Source organism: Panthera leo, chromosome A1 (genome assembly GCF_018350215.1).
Source record: "Panthera leo isolate Ple1 chromosome A1, P.leo_Ple1_pat1.1, whole genome shotgun sequence".
Classification (NCBI taxonomy): Eukaryota; Metazoa; Chordata; class Mammalia; order Carnivora; family Felidae; genus Panthera; species Panthera leo.
In genome coordinates this window covers 5,835,548-5,854,860 of record NC_056679.1, presented here as the reverse complement: position 1 = coordinate 5,854,860, position 19,313 = coordinate 5,835,548, and the positions used below count along the sequence as shown (strand labels likewise).

Here is a 19,313-nt window from a genome sequence, read left to right as displayed (position 1 = left end):
GGGCATTAGGATTTGAACATATGAATTTTGGGGGACACAAACATTCAGACCATAGCAGACTCTTACATTACAGCATACACAAAAGGCAAGTCAAAGTGGATTAAATACTTAAACAGAGACCCAAAACTGTAAAATCCTAGAAGAAATCATAGGGGGGAACCTGCTTGACATTGAACTTGGCACTGATTTCTTGGATATGATAACAAAAGCACAGGCAATAAAAGCAAAAATAGACAAGTACCACTAAACTAAAAATCTTGACTATATTTTGTTAAATTTGTCACTAGGTACTTTATGTATGTGGCTATACTGGAACTGGAATTGTATGTACAGCTTAATTTTCCAATTATTTGCTCCTAAAATACCAAAAGTTTAATTTTTCAAACTTTAATTTGAGAGAGAGAGAAAGGGAGAGAGAGGAAGAGAGAGCATGAGCAGGTGAGGGGCAGAGAGAGAGAGAAAGAGAGAAGAGAGAAAGAAAAAGGGGGAGAGAAAGAATTCCAAGCAGGCTCTGCACTGTCGGTGTAAAGCCTGATGCGGGGCTCGATCTTTTGAACTGTGAGATCATAACCAAAATCAAGAGTCAGGTGCATAACTGAGCCACCCAGGCGCCCCAATTCTGAATTCTTGATAGTGATAATTTATATTCTTTTTCTGGATCAGTATAGTAATGGGTTTACCCATTTTGTTGATCTTTTCAAAGAACCAGATTTTTGACTTTGTTATTTGCTCCATATTTTGTCTGTTTTCAATGTCATTGATTGTTACTCCTGTCTTTATTACTTATTTCCATCTACTGCTTTGTGTTTAATTTGTTCTTCAGTCTTTTTGAGGTGTATATATATTAACCCTGGCTTTCATGATCTTTATTCTGATGTTTGCCATTACTGGGGGCTTTGCTGGGGAGGTACTGGGAAGGTCCCTCCCCTCCAGGGTTAAGCAACTCCCAGAGCTAGTAAACAGCGTGCCCAGTGAATGTGCCTTTCTTATGCAAACCAACCAATCCAGAGCCCATACCCCTACCACCTACTTTATCGGGCTCTCACATTCTGGGCCACTATCCACTTGCCCTAAGCCCCAGAGCCTACTGAAATTATTCAAACTCGCAAAATCCTAGATCTGCTTACCCTGTCTCACCTGTTCCTTTCTGTGGAAAGCACAATAAAGGTTCTTGCCCACACTTTCCTTCTGTTCCCTTTGCCTTCTGACTGAACTCAGTGCTGTCCCATGTGTCCCCCCCCACCCCCACCCTCCATCTCCACTGTGTTATTTGCTTCCGTATCTTGGGATCTGTCAGTATCACAAATTGTCTTTTCAATGGCAATTGTCTCCTGATCTGTTGGCCTTAACTGTATCTCAAATTTTCTATTAATACACTATATTTTAGAACAGTGTGTTCCTTTCCAATTGCTGCATAGCAAATGACCACCAACTTAGCAGCTTAAAGCAACATAAATTTTTTTGTCTTACGGATTTTGCGGGTTAGGAATTTGACATGTTTTGGTTCGGCTCAGTGTCTTACTGGGCTGAAATCAGGATGTCAGCTGGCTGTGTCCCCATCTGGAGTCTCAACTGGGGAAAAAGCCACTTTGAAGCTCCCTTAGTTGGTTGGCAGAATCTACTTCCTTGTGTCTGTATGAGGTCCTGTCTTCTTGCTAGCTGTCAGCCAGGGACTGCTCTCGGGAACTAGAGGTCACTCGTAGGTCCCTGCCTTGTGGCTCTCTCTGCAACATGGCAGTTTACTTCCAGGCCAACAAAAGAACATGTGCTGCAGCTTGGAATATCTCTGTCCTTTTGTCTCTGACCTTTAATACCTCTTTTGAAAGAGCCTACCAGATGAGGTCAATGGGAAGGGATTGTATAGAGCATGCCCATTGGTGGGTGGGAATCTTAAAATCCTGCCTACCACGAGGCGAAAATTCAGGCGATTATTTTTCAACATAGTTTCTAACTTAAGCACTAAAACCATAATTTTTCTTCTATGCATTGCTTTAGCTGTATTCCATAAATATTAGTGTGATATTTTCAATAAGGTTATTTCAAAATATCCAATTTTCACTAATTTCTTCTTTGACCCATGGCTTATTTAGAAGTGTGTTAAATTTACATATATTTGGCATGTTTCTAGATGTCTTATTGTTACTTGTTTTTAATTCAATTTAATTCTGGACAAAGGACATATGTTTTAATTGGTCTTAATCATTTTGAATCCATTCAGACTTGTTTTATGTTCGAGTATATGGTTTCAGTAAAATTGCTATGTGCAAATATCAGTTGAGTCACGGTGACTGAGTCACTGTTGTAATAAACTGTCCTCATTGTATTTCTAGCCATTCTATCAATTTCTGAAAGAATTATTAAAATCCTACCGTAATTTTGAATTTTATATTTCTCCCTTTTATTCTACCCATTTTTGCTTCATATATTTTGAGGCTCTATTGTTAGGAAATATAATTGTTATTTCTTTCTGAAAAATTAACTTTTTAATCATTATGAAATGTCTCTATTTTTGGTAATATTTTCTCTTTAAGGCTATGTTATCTGATATATCACTTCAGCTTTCTCATTATGGTTAACTCTTCATGGCACATAATAATGGTGGTATCTTTTCTAATATTTTCCTTTATTTCTCAATTTAGTTTGCATATACTTTGAGGGTTGTGTATAGCCTTTGTACTATTTTATTAAATTAAAAAAAATTTTTTTAATGTTTTATTTATTTTTGAGAGCTAGAGTGTGAGCAGGGGAGGGGCAGAGAGAGAGGGAGACACAGAATCTGAAGCAGGCTCCAGGCTCAGATCAGTTAGCACAGAGCCTGATGAGGGGCTCGAACTCACGGACTGCAAGATGATGACCTGAGCCGAAGTCAGATGCTCAACTGACTGAGCCACCCAGGCACCCCTAGTCTTTAATAAGTCTCTTAAGAGTATAATAAATATAGAATAAAATGTTATGTTTTAACTCTTCTACTGTTAAATATTAGATGAAGGCTGTGTTATACTTTTTATTTCTCCAAATTATACACAGCAAAGGCAGCTGAGACGTGTTCAAATTTGTGTTTACAAAGTTTGTGACTTTGTGGGTCTTGGTTGCATAATTAGAATTTTCCAGAAGCTAGTCTTGTGAGTGAAAACTCTATTTCACTTCCATATTGTGATTTCCATGGTGATCTTGGTACTTTGTTTCTTTAAGATTTTCTCTTATGTTTTAAGTTCTTGTAAACTTTAGAGTTATGTCATTTTCAAAATTCATTATTCCTGAATGGATAAAGAAGATGTGGTTTACACATACAATGGAATACTACTTGGCCATAAGAAAGAATGAAATCTGGCCAATTTGCAGCAACGTGGATGGAACTGGAGGGTATTATGCCAAGTGAAATAAGTCAGTCAGAGAAAGACAGATACCATATGTTTTCACTGATATGTGGATCTTGAGAAACTTAACAGAAGACCATGGGGGAGGGGAAGGGGGAAAAAAAGTTACAAACAGAGAGGGAGGGAGGCCAACCACAAGAGACTCTTGAATACAGAGAACAAACTGAAGGTGGATGCGGGGGTGGGGGAGAGGGGAAAGTGGGAAAGTGGGTGATGGGCATTGAGGAGGGCACCTGTTGGGATGAGCGCTGGGTGTTGTATGGAAACCAATTTGTAATAAATTACATTACAAAAAAAGTTTACCATGTTAGTAGAGATTTTAAAGCAATCTCAATGCTTCATATTCACACATTTATTGAAAATAATGCTGCAAAAGAAAAACGGAGCCTCCAATTACAACAAAAATTGGGAAGGAGTGTCATTTTCCACTTAGCAAGCAAGCTCACCACTCATTTCAAGACATCAAAAAAAAATTAATATTACAAAAAACCAGAACTCATTATTCCTAAATAATCATTACTGATACACTTGCTTTACATAATGAAGCAGATAATGCAATTTTCCCGTATAATGTGCTGCAGGTTGTGCTGTGCAGAATTTTACATAATTAACGTTGGCAAATTGCTCAGGTGGTCATGTTCTAGAGTGAACCATGTTGGAGGAATTATCTTCACTCCTGTCAACATTGGCAGCAGGAGGACTGGTAAAGAAAAACGAATAATTTAGGAGTGGAAGAAAAAAATTAGATGTTAAGACTGTTAAGCTTTAGCTCCAAGCATTTACGTGTTCCAAGTAACTGTAAAACTGAAAGCAATATATTAATCAGAAAAGCACCAAGTTTTGTGTTCAGTGATGAAATGAAGTTTGAGAAGAGTTATTAGCGTATAGGAAAACTTCAATTTTGCCAGATTATTTTGGGGTCAACAAAATAACTGCAGTCATTTGAGATCACTGATGGGATATGTAGTCCACTGTGTGGAAAAAGCAGAATATGGAAATGTTGAATATGATACACGTATAGTATATATTATAGCTCTTACACAGTACGAAATCAAATTTTAAGTGTCTGAATTTCATCTGTTTTTAGACCTGCAGGTTTATATAAAGGCCTTGGTAATTCAAGGATTATTAAATTACCTTTTATTTCAGGAAACACAGTAATTTCATTTGAGTAATGAGTAATGAAGGCCTTCTGAGGAAAATAGGAAGGAGGATTGTTTCATTAAAGCTTTTGGAGCTTGATACCTGTTATGTTTTAAAATTTTTCCCCAGGTGCCACATCTTGTTAAAATTTCATTCATTAACATGTTTAAGAAAAGTACAGATCATTAAAAAAAACCTCTGATTTCTACAGATGACTGAATAGAACTGAAAAGTGTAGTTAAGCAAAATAGTTAAATAATAAGCCTTTAAATATGATTTAGTATTTTATGGCACTCATTTCACATAGTCGAAGAAATGAAAGAGTTGGCAACAGTCAAGAAATCTTTTGGCACGCTTATTAGTTCACTAATCTTGCAACAGAAAGTGGTAACTGATACTATTTTTATTTCACTTGTATTTGATGAAGGAATTTTCTTTAGCATTAATCTGCATGACTTATAGTTTTGTTATGTATTTTCCTTAAAATACTCCACTATCTGAATTTTCTACTCTGCTACTGGCATGGGGAGTCATTTCTCTAAAATTTTGAGCTTTCAACAGTTTATGTGAATTATGAAAGAAAGGAAGGATGATCTGAGGAAAATAAGCTAAGGGAGGTGACTCCCACATATCTTAAATTGAACAATGAGTCTCTAAAACTTCTATACTTCCCCCTTAGAAACCGGAGACTCAGTTGTGTAGAGTTCACTCCCATTATTGTGTTCCCACCTTTGACATTTTTCTCAAAAATTCCCTGAACGGGGCGCCTGGGTGGCTCGGTCGGTTAAGCGTCCGACTTCGGCTCAGGTCATGATCTCACGGTCCGTGGGTTCCGGCCCCGAGTCGGGCTCTGTGCTGACAGCTCAGAGCCTGGAGCCTGTTTCAGATTCTGGGTCTCCCTCTCTCTGTGACCCTCCCCTGTTCATGCTCTGTCTCTCTCTGTCTCAAAAATAAATAAACGTTAAAAAAAAAATTAAAAAAAAAATTCTCTGAACTTTCTGGTATGCTAGCACCCATTTGTATTTTCCAGCTGATATGAATTCACTCTTCTATACCTTTTGAAAAGCAGCTTTATTGAGATATGAGCCACATCACACACAAAAATTATGTTTAATGTGTACAATTCAGTCTGTTTTAATATTTTCACACATACATGCAACCGTCACCGCAGTCAACTTTTAGAACACTTTGATCACCTCTAAAAGAATCTCCCTACTCTTTAGTTACCATTTCTCTCATCTTCCTTCCCCCACCCTAAACAACCACTAATCTACTTTGATGGATCAGGGTCCCTATATGCTTCAAACTCTATGGGTTTGCTTATTCTTGACTTTCATGTGAATTGAATCATAATAACATAGTCTTTTGTGACTGGCTTCTTTCAGTTACTGTATTTTTAAGGTTCGTCCATGTTGTAGAATGCATTAATACCTCATAACTTTTTGATGGCTAAAGAATATTCCATTGTATGGATATTCATACAATATTTTGTTTATCCATTCATCAGGTTGTTTTCACTTCTAGGCAATTGTGAATGGTGCTGCTATAAACATTCACGTACAAGTTTTGTGTGGACGCAGGTTTTCACTTGTCTTGGGTGTAGAAGCCTACGAGTGGTGTTGCTGGGTCATCTGGTGAACTCACGCTTACCCATCTGTAGGAATGTCAGACTACATTCCAGCCAGCAGTGTTTGAGAGTTTTGGGTTTCTCTAAATCCTGATCAACATTTACTGTCTGGCTTTTTGATTCTAGTTGTGCTAATAGGTATAAAGTAGTATCTCACTGTGGTTTCTCTTGGCATTTCGCTGGTCATCTATGATGTCACTCTTCTTTTCATGTTATTTACTTTTTCATTTCAGTGAGATACTTGAAGGGAAGAATGAGGTAAAAAGTATGCCTCTGCCTACCATATTGATTCAGAAAGTCTTTTATTTATATTTATATATGTATATATAAAATGAGAAAAATAAGTGGTCCCCCCCCCCCCCCCCCGCCCCACTCTGTTTTAGGCAACACAACAAGCAGTTAATCAGAACTGTCAAGATCTTGGAATCCTGTTAGGTGAAGAAAATGACCTGGCCCTCATCATTGATGGTGAAACACTGAAGTATGCCTTCCATCCTGAAGTTAAGAGGAGCTTTATCAATTTGGCCCTCTCATGTAGAGCGGTATTATGTTGTAGGTAAGGATATATTCACTGTTCTTCTCCCTTCCCTGCTATATTTAACGTAAACATGTAAAGAAAATGTAGACATGGAAATAGGAGTTTTTGTAGACATGGAAATAGGGAGTTTTTGTAGAGGAAAAGTTCCTTATTGATGAAATATATGTTCAAATTGGAGAGAGATATCTGAGTTTAATTCTAATCGTCAAGCTTAAGATGTAGTAGAAAACAGATTATAATTTTTCAATGATAAATTATTGATGTATTGACCAGATGAAAGGTGTCTCCAGTAAGAACAAAGGTCCTCTATTTAATTAATTTAATAAATAAATAATTTCTATTAAAAAAAATTTAATGCTTATTAGAGAGAGAGAGAGAGCATGAGCAGGGGAAGGACAGAGAGAGAAGGAGACACAGAATCCAAAGCAGGCTCCAGGCTCTGAGCTGTCAGCACAGAGCCTGACATGGGGCTCAAACTCACAAACCGGGAGATCATGACATGAACCAAACAAAGGCAGATGCTTAATTGACTGAGCCACCCAGGCGCCCCTATTTTTTTATGTTGATCTATTTATTTTTGACAGAGAGACGGACAAGAAGACAGAGTATGAGTGGGAGAGAGGCAGAGAGGGAGGGAGACACAGAATCCGAAGCAGGCTCCAGGCTCCCAGCTGTCGGCACAGAGCCCAACATGGGGCTTGAACTCACCAACCTTAAGATCATGACCTGAGCTGGTGTCGAACGTTTAACCTGTTAAGCCTCCCAGGTGCCCCAGAGGTCCTCTATTTATAGTGAGGGGCATATCTGAAAAAATTCTGACACCTAGAGAGAAGTGAAGTTATCGGTGTTACTGGAAGTCTAAACATCAATTTAAAAAGGGGAATCATGTACAACAAAGATGGATGGAGCTAAGAAAATAAACTAAGTACAGAGTAATTGTTCCTTTCTCCTGAATAAAAATATTAACTGGGCCAATTATGAAGACGTTTTGATGCCTTGGACTTCTAAGTATTGATTTAGACGGTTTCTCAGTCGTCAGGTTCCCTATATGCTTCAAATGTCTCCCCCCGGTGTCCTTCTTTGTTCACGTTCATTCAGCATCAGCTACAAGAATTCGGCAGGTTCTGTTCTTTATTGCACTCTCACTTGTCACGACTGTAGTTTAGCCTTCAGGATTCTTTGTGACATAGCCTTCCATTAGTTAGAACCGAAATGACAGAAAGCTAAGTCAAATTCGCTTTTGGGCTAAAAGGGAATTTATTAGCTCACATAGTTGAAAATTCTGTTGGCAAAGCCAACTTCAAGGGAAGCAAGCAAATTTATCAACAGTTCGCCAGAATTATTTTTCTTTTCACTATTTAGACTTTATGGAACCATTTTCATTTTGCATTCTAACAATATTTTAAGGAGTGTTCGCGGTCTCTCCACCTGAACCTCCTACTCATGCTGGAGGAAGCAATGAAAGGACATCATTGAAGAGGAGAGAAAACATGGGCTAATTTTGCCACAAAGGATGGACATTCCAGCAGTTGGCTTGCAGTGACCTAGTGGTGGTTGGTCCTAGATCTGGCTTTACTCGTGGTTTGTTGTAGGGTTCCAATGTTGTCTCCCTTTTGATCCGTCTGGTGCAGGCTTTATCCCCAGGCTAGATCCCCTTTTGGCAGCAAGTTAGGGGTTGAGAGACCTCGCATCTTCATAGGACTGCATCCAGGGGAAGTTTCACATCTGCTTTCTCCCATAAATCTCAGCAAACGGGACATCGTGCTTGGCTCTGAAAGATGCTTGCTGCCGGCAGCCTGAGATGAAAACAAAGGGATCGTATACATGCTGGTAACAGTGGGAAGAGCTGTTCTACCCCTAGGTCCAAAGGGATTGGAGGAGGGGAGTAGTCACTGTGCCTGGACGGAAAGAGTCCTTCGGAGCCGGCTGCCTCTAGAGGAGCAGTGAGCGGTAGTAGACAGACACAGCCACCTGGAGCGGATGTGGCAGGGAGGATCAGGGGAATGCCCAACTTGACCTCACTCTCCTCCCTGTCCAGCTCCTGCAGGGGTCACTTGTCAGCCCACCGCGACACCAACTCTCAATTATCCAGGTTTATGTGGTCCAGTGTCTTAGTTTTTCCCCTTAGTCCCATCATCCCTTTAAGGGTCCCCATTGGAGGAACAGTAAACATAAATGAATACAAAACTGAAGTCTGTTGACTGAGGTACATCCTGAATGATGGAAACAATTTGGTATGGACCTGGCTGAAACTGTACTTTGCAGAGGGAGTGGTGGTGGAGAAGGAGAGGAGAGTCTGTCTCTCACTTTGTTCATGGCTGCAAACTTTTATGACTGAGTTTTTCTGTATATTCTACTAAAATTTCACGAAGAATTTCTAGTCTGTACTCATGAAAGACATCTGTCTGTGGTTTTATCTCAAGTTTTTGAGTGGCTTTGTTATCAGATCATTCTAACCTGATAAACTGATTTGGGAGGTGTTTCTTCATCCTGTTTTCTATACTTTCTGTAGTGTTTGGTATGATTTCTTCCTAAAATGTTTGACAGACTTCACTGTTGATGATGCCACCTGGGCCTGGACTTTGTAGGAAGGCTCTGATGAGTAATCCAATTTAGTAAGCAAATATTTTCTACTACTTCTTCAAGTTTGTGATTTGTGTCTTTCAAGGGATTTGTCCATTTGTTCTAGCTGTCAAACTTGTCGGCATGAAGTTTTTCACAATATTCCTTTATTTATTTGTTACTTTTGTGTGACGTGTGGTGGTGTTCCTTCCCTTCCTCATATGGATAATTTACTCTTTTTTTCCTTGATCAGTCTAGTTAGGGCTTTACCAGTTTTGCTGATATTTTCAAAAGGCCAACTCCATGGTCTGTCCAGTTTTTTATTTATATTCTGATATATATTTATAATGTATATGTAATGTTATGTATATATAACATTAATATGATGTGATATATGTGTATTATAATATATAACGATATAATATTCTGATAGACAATATAATATATACTCATCTGGATTATTTTCTACTTTCACCTTACTTTGGATTGAACTCATTTTTTTCTCATTCCCTTAAGGTAAAAACTTTTATCACTGATTTAAAATTTTTTTCTACTATAAGCATTTCAAGATATAAATCTTTAAGCACTGATTTAATTACATTTCACAAATTCTGATATGTTGTGTTTTCATTATCATTCAGTTCAAAGTACGGTATTTTCTAATTTCTCTTGATTTCCTTTTTGACTCATGGGCTATTTAAAAGTATCGAATTCTCACACATTTGGGTATCTTCCCTGTTATTGATTTCTAACTTAAAGCTATTATCAAAGAAAATACTCGGTTGATTTTTTTTCTTTGGTACTTTGTCACTCTCTTGTCTTCTGGCTCCCTTGTTTCTGGTGAGAAATTCACGCTGTTGTTACCACCCTGTATGTGATGTGTCATTTTCCTACTTTCTAGATTTTCTCTTTGTTACTGGGTTTCATTCATTTAGCTATGTTGGCTCTAAATGTGGTTCTTATTGTATTTATTCTACTTCGGATTCAATGGATCCCTAAATTAATGTTTTGTTTTGTTGTTACCAGATTGGAAAGTTTTCAACCATTATTTTCTCAGGGTTTTTTGTTTGTTTTTTGTTTTTGTTTTTGCTACTTTTGTTTCCTTTGCTTCGGGACTCCAATCACATGTATGATTGAATGCTTGATGTTGATTACAGACCCGTGGCACTGCCACTGCATTTTCAATTTCAACTCCTTTCTTTTTGGATTGCGTATTTTCTATTGATGTAACTTCAGATTCACTAATTTCTTCCACTCAGATCTGATCTTAAGTTACAAAGTGTATTGTTCACTTCATCCCAGAGTTTCTAATTTTTTTTTAATAGTTTCCATTCTTCTGTTGGGATATCCTGTTTGTTGACTCATAGTTATCATAATTTTCTTTCTTTGAACATATTTTAATTCTGTGAGCGTATTTATAATGCTGCTTTGAAGTCTTTGCTAACTCATATCAGGTCTATTCTCAGTCAGGCTGCTTTGTTCACTGGGAATGAAAACAAATACCCTTAAGTTTCTTGGCACATCTAGTGATTTTGTTTTATTTAGAGTAAAAGTGGCTATTGTGGAAAAATACAGTGTAGTTTATCTGGATTCTAATTTATTCTTCTGCATTTTATTGGCCCAGTGTTTTCGTAACTTGCCTGGACTCAGACTGTGAAGTATGTTTGCCTGTTCATTTGCAGTTACTGGTATCTTTCCTCAGCCTTTTTTGTTTTTTTTTTTTCTTAAGCCTGCCTTCCCAGGAGTTTCTCCTGTGCCTGCAGAGTTTAGTCATCACGCAATTATTTGGACAAGTTTGTGCCTAGACAAGTCATAGTCTGACGCTCCTACCCTTGATGCTAGGGCCATATGCTGGTTGGAGGAATGCTTTCAGAGGCACAACAACATGAAAGCCTCTCTGGGCTCTTTCCTGCCTATCCTTACTTTAGTGGTCAGTTCGGAATACAGGCAAGTTGCTGACCTCAGCCCTCCCGTGATTCTTTTGTTGCACGATCTCCCTGTTACATTTCTAGCTGGTTTGCTGCCCTCCCTGAACTGAGAGAGCCACCCCAATTGGTTAAGATGTGGGTGTTCGTTATCTGCTCCAAACCACGTCCGCCGTGTCTTGGGTAGTAAATCTGCAGATTTTCCCTCACTCCCAGGTCAGGGGAACAGGAACACCTCTAAGGACGAAGGTCACAAACTTGCTGCACTTCTCTGATTTTCATGAATAAATATGTCTCGAGTTCTTTTCCACCTTTGGGCATTTTCTGATGGGCTGAAATGCTTGTTCTTAATCACATTTTCCAGTTTTATACTTGTTTACTTTCTGAAGGAAACTGTCTAATATCCTTATATGCCATTAACAGGTATAGAAAGTTTTCTTAAAGTTTTGACCAATAATTTGCTTACTGAAGTCATTTAGAAATAAAAAACAATTTGGTATGGACCTGGCTGAAACTGTACTTTGCAGAGGGAGTGGTGGTGGAGAAGGAGAGGAGAGTCTGTCTCTCACTTTGTTCATGGTTGCAAACTTTTATGACTGAGATAAACTTTGCCAGACATGAATGTAAAGATCATCAATTGGGTATAACCCTAAAATTTCAAGATTAGGGTAATTTGGCTTAATACTCATACCCGGAAACATGACCTAAAGTGTTTTATTAATTTAAGCTCATTTAACAGATAGGTATTAAAAGACTATTATTATTTCAGGATTTATTTTCATGTATGGGAGGGAGATCCAAAATCAGAATAGTAATAATCCAGTTCTATTCTTTTCTTTTTTCTTTTTTTTGTAGTTTTAATTTAAATTCTAGTTAGCTAACATATAGTGTAATACTGGTTTTGGGAGCAGAATTTAGTGATTCATCACTTAACATATAACAGCCAGTGCTCATCACAACAAGTGCCCTCCTAATACCCATCACCCATTTAGCCCACCCCCACCCACCTCCCTTCCAGCAACCTTCAGTTTGTTCTGTATAGTTAAGAGTCTCTTATGGTTTGCTTCCCTCTGTTTTCTCTCCCTTTCCTTATGTTCATCTGTTTTGTTTCTTAAATTCCACATATGAGTGAAATATGTTGTCTTTCTCTGACTTATTTCGCTTAGTGTAATATACTCTAGCTCTGTCCACATTATTGCAAATGGTGAGATTTTATTCTTTTTGATGGCTGAGAAATATTCCATAGCACGTATGTGTGTGTATATATAATGTGCCACCTCTATGGACATTTCGGCTCTTTTCATAATTTGGCTGTTGTCGATAATGCTGCTGTAAATCATGGTGCACGTGCCCCTTCAACTCAGTATTTTTGTATCCTTTTGGTAAATACCTAATAGTGCAACTGCTAGGTTGTAGGGTAGTTCTATGTGTAACTTTCTAAGGAACCGCCATACTGTCTTCCAGAGTAGCTGTACCAGTTTGCATTCCCACTAACAGTGTATGAGTGTTCCCCTTTCTCTACATCTTGCCAACAACTGATCAGAATTGATGTGGAGCTTTGGCAAAAGGCCCAGAACCACCTCACAAAGGGACTGAAGGATTCAAGGATGTTTAGCAAGGGGAGGAGAAGGCTTAGTTGGGTCCCTGTAGTTCTCTTTTCATATTTGGAGAGCTTCACTGGCTCAAACGATAGAATTAAGATTTGACAGTATGAAGAGTCAAATTTGGTATTAATATGAGGTACGTTTTCTTTTTTTTCTTCACAAATATCATAGTTTAAATATAAAAGTACTTGCCAGACAAAATGGTGAAGCTATTATCATTGTAGTTATTCCAGTAAAAAAAAAACCAAAACAGTGTCTCTAGATGGAAACTAAACTTACAAATGGTTTCCGGAACATCCTCTACTTCGGCAACTTTTCACACTGTATCTACAGTGTATTAATGTTAACTCACATTTTCCTCATTATGAAACCAAAGGTTTTCCGTCTGTGCTTCTGTCTTAAAATGTGGAGTGTGTTCTAGTCAAGGGAACTTTATCTCCTCAGTTGTTAACAATCTCACCTGAAATTTGAAAGGTTGAGATTTGAATTAGTTTTTAGGAGCTGTTTTGTGGGAAGGGGATGAACACTCACTTACTAGAAAATAAAACCTTTGTGTGTCCCTGATCATTTTGGAGAGAGGTATGTAGCCAATTTATTTAGTGAATGAATACATAAGTGATAAATAAGAGAAAAAATTTGTTTCTCTTTCCCTGGAATGTCTGTTAAGTATTTTGTGTAGACAGGGTCTGCTAGTCTGAAATATTTGAGGAATACGAAATTTGCTTTCGTAGCTTGTCTGGGTTCAAAGAAAGGATCAACAGTATCCTCATCTGCACCGGACACATCCACGGGAAAGAAGCAAACATCTGTTATTTTCAATCACTTACCTTTGGATTGTTATTGTCACCACAGACTCCTGACTGAGATCTTCATGTTTCTCTGTCTCCTTGTAAAGTTCACTTGAGGGTAGTTTGATTTTCCTAGGCTACTCCACATACTTATCCTTTGGGGGAAATGCCTTTATACAGGTTTAGAAACAGATCTTCACTTCTTGCTCTCATGTAGCGAGATGATGTGAATTAAGATAGCAGGCCGGTGTTAGAAACAGGGAGCGGTGGGGAGAATGGCAAATTGAAGAGTTTGTCTCCATGTAAACGAGACAACTGACACTGTGTACTTCTTTGGGGATGTTGAAGAAGTTACTGTGTGCTTTCTTTGCTTTACTTCTTATTTTGGGTGGGTGGGGGAGGGAACTTGAAAAATTTTTGCGTGTAGCTGCTACACAAGGATACGTTAGTTTCAGGTGTACCACGTGACTGGATCTGTCTGTTACGCGCGCTCAGCACAAGGGAGCTACCATCTGTCATCACACAACATTAGTACAGTATCACTGGCTCTATTCCCTATGCTGTGCCTTGTATTCTCGGGACTTCTGTTCCAGCTGAAAGTGTGCACCTTCCACCCCCTTTCACCCACATTGCCCATCCCTTCACCCCACAGCCTCCACCAGCCATCAGGTTGTTCTGTATTTATAGGTCTGATTCTGCTTTTTGTCTGTTTATTCATTTATTTTAGATTGGTGGGTGGAACGTTTTTATATCTGTTAAAAGCTTGATCAATGTATTGGAAAATTTATCAGTAGCTGTCATTTAAAGGAGGTTAGGTGCAGATTACCGTTGACTCCATGTTAAAGGCTTTTACGACAAGGTGAAGTAAAACAAACCAACACAAAACACTAAAAAGTGGTGATTTCTGTCTTCTTTTCCAGGTTGTCTCCCCTCCAGAAGGCAGAAATAGTCGACGTGGTTAAGAAGCACGTAGGGGCCATCACTCTTGCCGTCGGGGATGGTGCCAATGACGTTGGGATGATCCAGATGGCCCACGTGGGTGTGGGAATCAGTGGGAACGAGGGCATGCAGGCCACCAACAACTCAGATTTTGCCATCGCACAGGTCAGTGGTGTGGGCACGTCGAGTGCATGAGGTCGACCCCACTCTTTAAGCTGCTCTTCGTATGCAACTACCAGAACATTTGGGGTTAAGTTTTGTCCTTATACAGTTTGCAGCAAAAAGGCTTTTCTCGAGCAGTTATGGATTTGGTCCAACTGATACCACTGAGCGTCTGTAGCTCTGCTGATATAATCTATAAATCCCCAGTCTCTTCAATCTGTAATGTGTGCTTTACTTTGTGGCATCTCTTGATGAATATTTCTTGAAGACTTATAATCTCCCAATTTCTGCTTTTTACAAGTAGGCACCGCCCCTTGGCAGATATGGAAAAAAATAGACTGTATATTTTAGTGTAGCTTCACAGCAAAATTGAGCAGAAGATATAGAGTTCCCATATATCCCCTGCTCCTACCCCCACCAGCCTTCCCCCCGCCATCAACGTCCTCTGCCAGAATGGGACATTTGCTATAACTTACGAACCTACATTGACCCGTCATCGTGCAAAGTCCACAGCTTACATTAGGGTTCACTCTTGGTGTCGTACATTCTGTAGGTTTGGAGAAAGGTATAATGACAAGTATCTATCATCACAGTACCATACAGAGTAATTTCACTTCCTTAAGAGTCCTCTGCACTCTGCCTATTCATCGTTCCCTCTACACTAACTCACTTTGGCAACCCCTGATCTATTTACTATCTCCATAGTTTTGCCTTTTCCAGAATGTCATATTCATACAGCATGTAGCCTTCTCCAGCTGGCTTCTTTCACTTAGTAATATCCATTTAAGTACCCTTCATGTCTTTTATGACTTGATAGCTCATTTCTATTTAGTGATGAATAATATTCTACTTTCTGGATGTACAATACTTTGTTTATCCACTCACCTACTGAAAAACATCTTGGTTATTTCCAACTTTGGGCAGTTATTAATAAAGCTGCTACAAATATCCATGTGCAGGTTTCTGTATGTGGCCATAAATTTTCAACTCCTTTGGATTTATACCAAGGAGTGCCACTGCTAGATCATATAGTAAAAGTATGAAAGTATGTTTAGTTTTGTAAGAAACTGCCAAACTGCCTTCCACAGTAGCGGTACCATTTACCGGAATGCATTTAAGAAGAGTGTGTGGCCTGTGATGTACAGCCCCTGCATATTTGTAATATCCAAGCTGTTTAATAAGAACACTTCCTGCTTCTACATATTAATATTTTGACTTTTGAAGAATATTTTAATCAATGTAAGATCAGCTTTTAATGGATACAATATTTTCACCACAGTTGAGCAACTAACAATAAGACTTTTCATTCACTCTTGGTGAATTCGGGAGCCACATGTAATTCTTGAACAGCTCCCTAGGAATAACCCCATACTTTGAGTAGAACATCCCTGCTGGGGCTATTCTTGTGGTGGCCGTCTTTGAGAGGCTAGATGATTTAGTACCCTGTCCACAGGTAAGCAGGTGCCTGAAACTTGGGTGGTAACAAAACGGATTCCTAGGATTCTACAGCATAGATGAGGAGTGTATTACCCCAGTGTTTGAATCCGATCCATTCTGATTAAGTGTTCTAGTTTTACAACAGGGAAAACTAAGGCTCCTATGTGCTAGAGTATCTGGGTTACGAGAAGTGTCAGTCAACTATGATCAAAGCTCCTGTGTCTGTAAACAGGGAAATGACCACACCAAACTCTCCTGATCCTGTCCTAAACTGTTCTAAATGCCGTCAGGATACATGCTTCTGATGATCTCAGCAGTTATATGTGACATAAGCCTTGAACTGTTAAACACTGTGCACACACCAGGCTGGCCAGTATCAGGTATCCTGGGGATCCAGGGAAATATTTCTCCTTTTTTGGCTTCTTCTTTTTAGATTCCACATTGTAAGTGAAATCTTACGGTATTTATCTTTTTCTGTTGGACTTATTTCACTTCACACAACACCCGCCAAGTCCATTCATATTGTCACAAATGGCAAGAGTTTATTCTTTCTTATGTCTGATATTCCCATTACACACACACACACACACACACACACACACACACACACAAACACACCCCACATCTTCCTTATCCGTTCATCTATTGATGGACACTGAGGTTGGTTCCCTATCTTGGCTATTGTCAGTAACGCTTCAGTAAACATAGAGGCGCGTATATCTTCAAATTAGTGGTTTTCTTTTCTTTGGGTAAATACACAGTAGTGAAATTACTGGATTATATGGTATTTCTATTTTTAATATTTTGAGGAGCCTCCATACCGTCTTCCACAGTGACTGCACCAGTTTGCATTCCCACCAGCAGTGCTAGAGGGTTGGTTCCCCATTCTCCACATTCTCACCAACACTCGGGATTTCTTGTCTTTTTGATTCTAGCCATTCTGACAGGTGTAAGGTGATATCTCATTGCGGTTCAGATTTCCACTACTCTGATGATTAGTGATGTTGAGAATCTTTTCATGTTTGCCTGCCATCATATATCTTCTTCGCAAAAGTGGCTGTTGTCCTCTCATTTTTTAAAAAAGTACTTAAATTCCAGTTAGTTAACATACAGTGTAATATTAGTTTCAGGTGTAAATATAGTGATCCAACACTTCCATTCAGTACCCGGTGTACATCATAACAAGTGCCCTCCTGAATCCCATCACCTATTTAACCCATCCCCCACCCACTTTTGCCCATTTTTAATTGGATGTTTTGCAGCTTTTTGGTGTTGAGTAACTTCATTACATATTTTGAATATTAACTTCTTTTCAAAGACACCATTTTCAAATGTCTTCTCCCACTCAGTAGGCCTTTTCATTTTGTTGATGGTTTCCTTTGCTGTGTAAAAGATTTTTGTTTTGATACAGTCCCAGTGGTTTATTTTTGCTTTTGTTTTCCTTGCCTGGGGAGATATGTCTAGAAAAGTGTTGCTAAGGTCAATGTCCAGGAGATTACTGCCTTTCTTTTCTTTTTTTCCTTTTTTCAAGTTTTTAAATTTAAATTCCAGTTAGTTAACACACAGTGTAATATTAGTCAAGGTGTAGAATTTAGTGATTCATCAAATACAACACGCAGTGCTCATCACTAGTGCCCTGAGTTTCAGGCCTCACATTTAGGTCATTTTATTTTGAGTTGATTTTTCCACATCATGTAAGAAAGTGGTCCAGTTTCATTCTTTTGCATGTAGCTGTCCAGTTTTTCCAACACATTTTTTTGAAGAGACTTTTTTTTCCCCACTGCATATTCTTGCCTCCTTTGCTGTAGATTAATTCACCATGTAAGCATGGGGGTATTTCTCAGCTGTCTATTCTGCTCCACTGACCTGTGTCTATTTTTGTGCCAGTACCATACTGTTTTCATTATCACAGCTTTGGAATATATCTTGAAAGATATATTGGTCTCCTTTCTCAAGATTGCTTCAGCTACTTGGGATCTTCTGTGGTTCCATACTAACTTTAGGATTATTCTATTTCTGTAAAAAATATTTAGTATTTTGACAGGGATTGTATTGAATCTGTAGATTACTTTTGGTACTATGGACATTTTAACAATATTAATTTTTCTAAATTAATGGAATATTAGCATGGAATAGCTTTCCATTTCTTTGTGTCTTTTTTAGTTTACTTTATCAGTGTTCTATAGTTTTCAGAGCACAGGACTTCTGCCTGTTTGGTTAAGTTTATTCCTATGTATTTTATAATTTTTTAATTTAATTCTCAATTTTTCTTAATTTCTCTTTTTGCCACTTTGCTAATAGTACATAGAAACACAACAGATTTCTGTATATTAATTTGGTATCCTGCAACTTGCTAAATTAATTTATCAGTTTGAATAGTTTTTTGGTGGAGTCTTTAGAATTTTCTATGTAGAGTATCATGCTATCTGCAAATACTATCAGTTTTACTTCTTCCTTATCAATTTGGATGCCTTTTATTTCTATGTCTTGTCTGACTGCTATGGCTAGGACTCCCAGTACTATGTTGAAGAAAAGTGGTGACAGTGGACATTGTTGTCTTGTTCCTGATCTTAGAAGGAAAAACTCTCAGTTTTACAGCATTCTGTATGATGATAGTTGTGGGTTTGTCATTCATGGCCTGTACATACATGGCCTGTACATACATGGCCTGTATTATGTTGGCATGTGTTCGCTCTAAACTTACTTTGTTGAGTGTTCTTATCATGAATGGATGCTGTATTATATTTAATGCTTTCTCTTCATCTATTAAGATGATCATATGATTTTTTCCCTTCATTTAATTAATGTGGTGTGTGATGATTTGTGAATACTAAACTATTTTTGCATCCTTGGAATAAATTCCACTTGATTATGGTGAATGATCCTACTATATTTAATGTATTGTTGAATGCAGTTTGCTCAAATTTTGTTGAGGATTTCTGTTATCTTGTTCATCAGAGACATTGACCTACAGTTTTTTGTTTTGTTTTGTTTTGGTTTGTAGTGTCTTTGTCTGGTTTTCATATCGGGGTAGTGCTGCCCTCAGAGAATGTATTTGGAAGCTTTCCTTCCTTTCAGTTTTTTGGAATAGTTTGAAGAGAATGGGTAGAGTTCACCTCTGAAGCCATCTGCTTTGGGACTTTTGTTAGGAGTTTTTGATTGCCAATTCAATTTTGTTACACAATCTTCCAAAAGAAGAAAGAATATTTTT

The 19,313-nt window shown here is 38.3% G+C and overlaps 1 protein-coding gene across 11 annotated transcripts in view; it reads left to right on the top strand.

Moving 5' to 3' along the window:
• Positions 1-19,313, top strand: part of LOC122217771 (phospholipid-transporting ATPase IB-like) — a 220,755-nt gene that overhangs the window by 107,476 nt on the left and 93,966 nt on the right. For all 11 annotated transcript variants that reach the window (XR_006201859.1, XM_042935461.1, XM_042935374.1 and 8 more), the window contains 2 exons: positions 6,531-6,703; positions 14,485-14,668. Coding sequence is in view for 10 of the 11 variants with exons in the window: in XM_042935461.1 (XP_042791395.1) it covers positions 6,531-6,703; positions 14,485-14,668 (357 nt within the window). In the remaining variant the exon portion in view is untranslated. The remainder of the gene's footprint in view (positions 1-6,530; positions 6,704-14,484; positions 14,669-19,313) is intronic.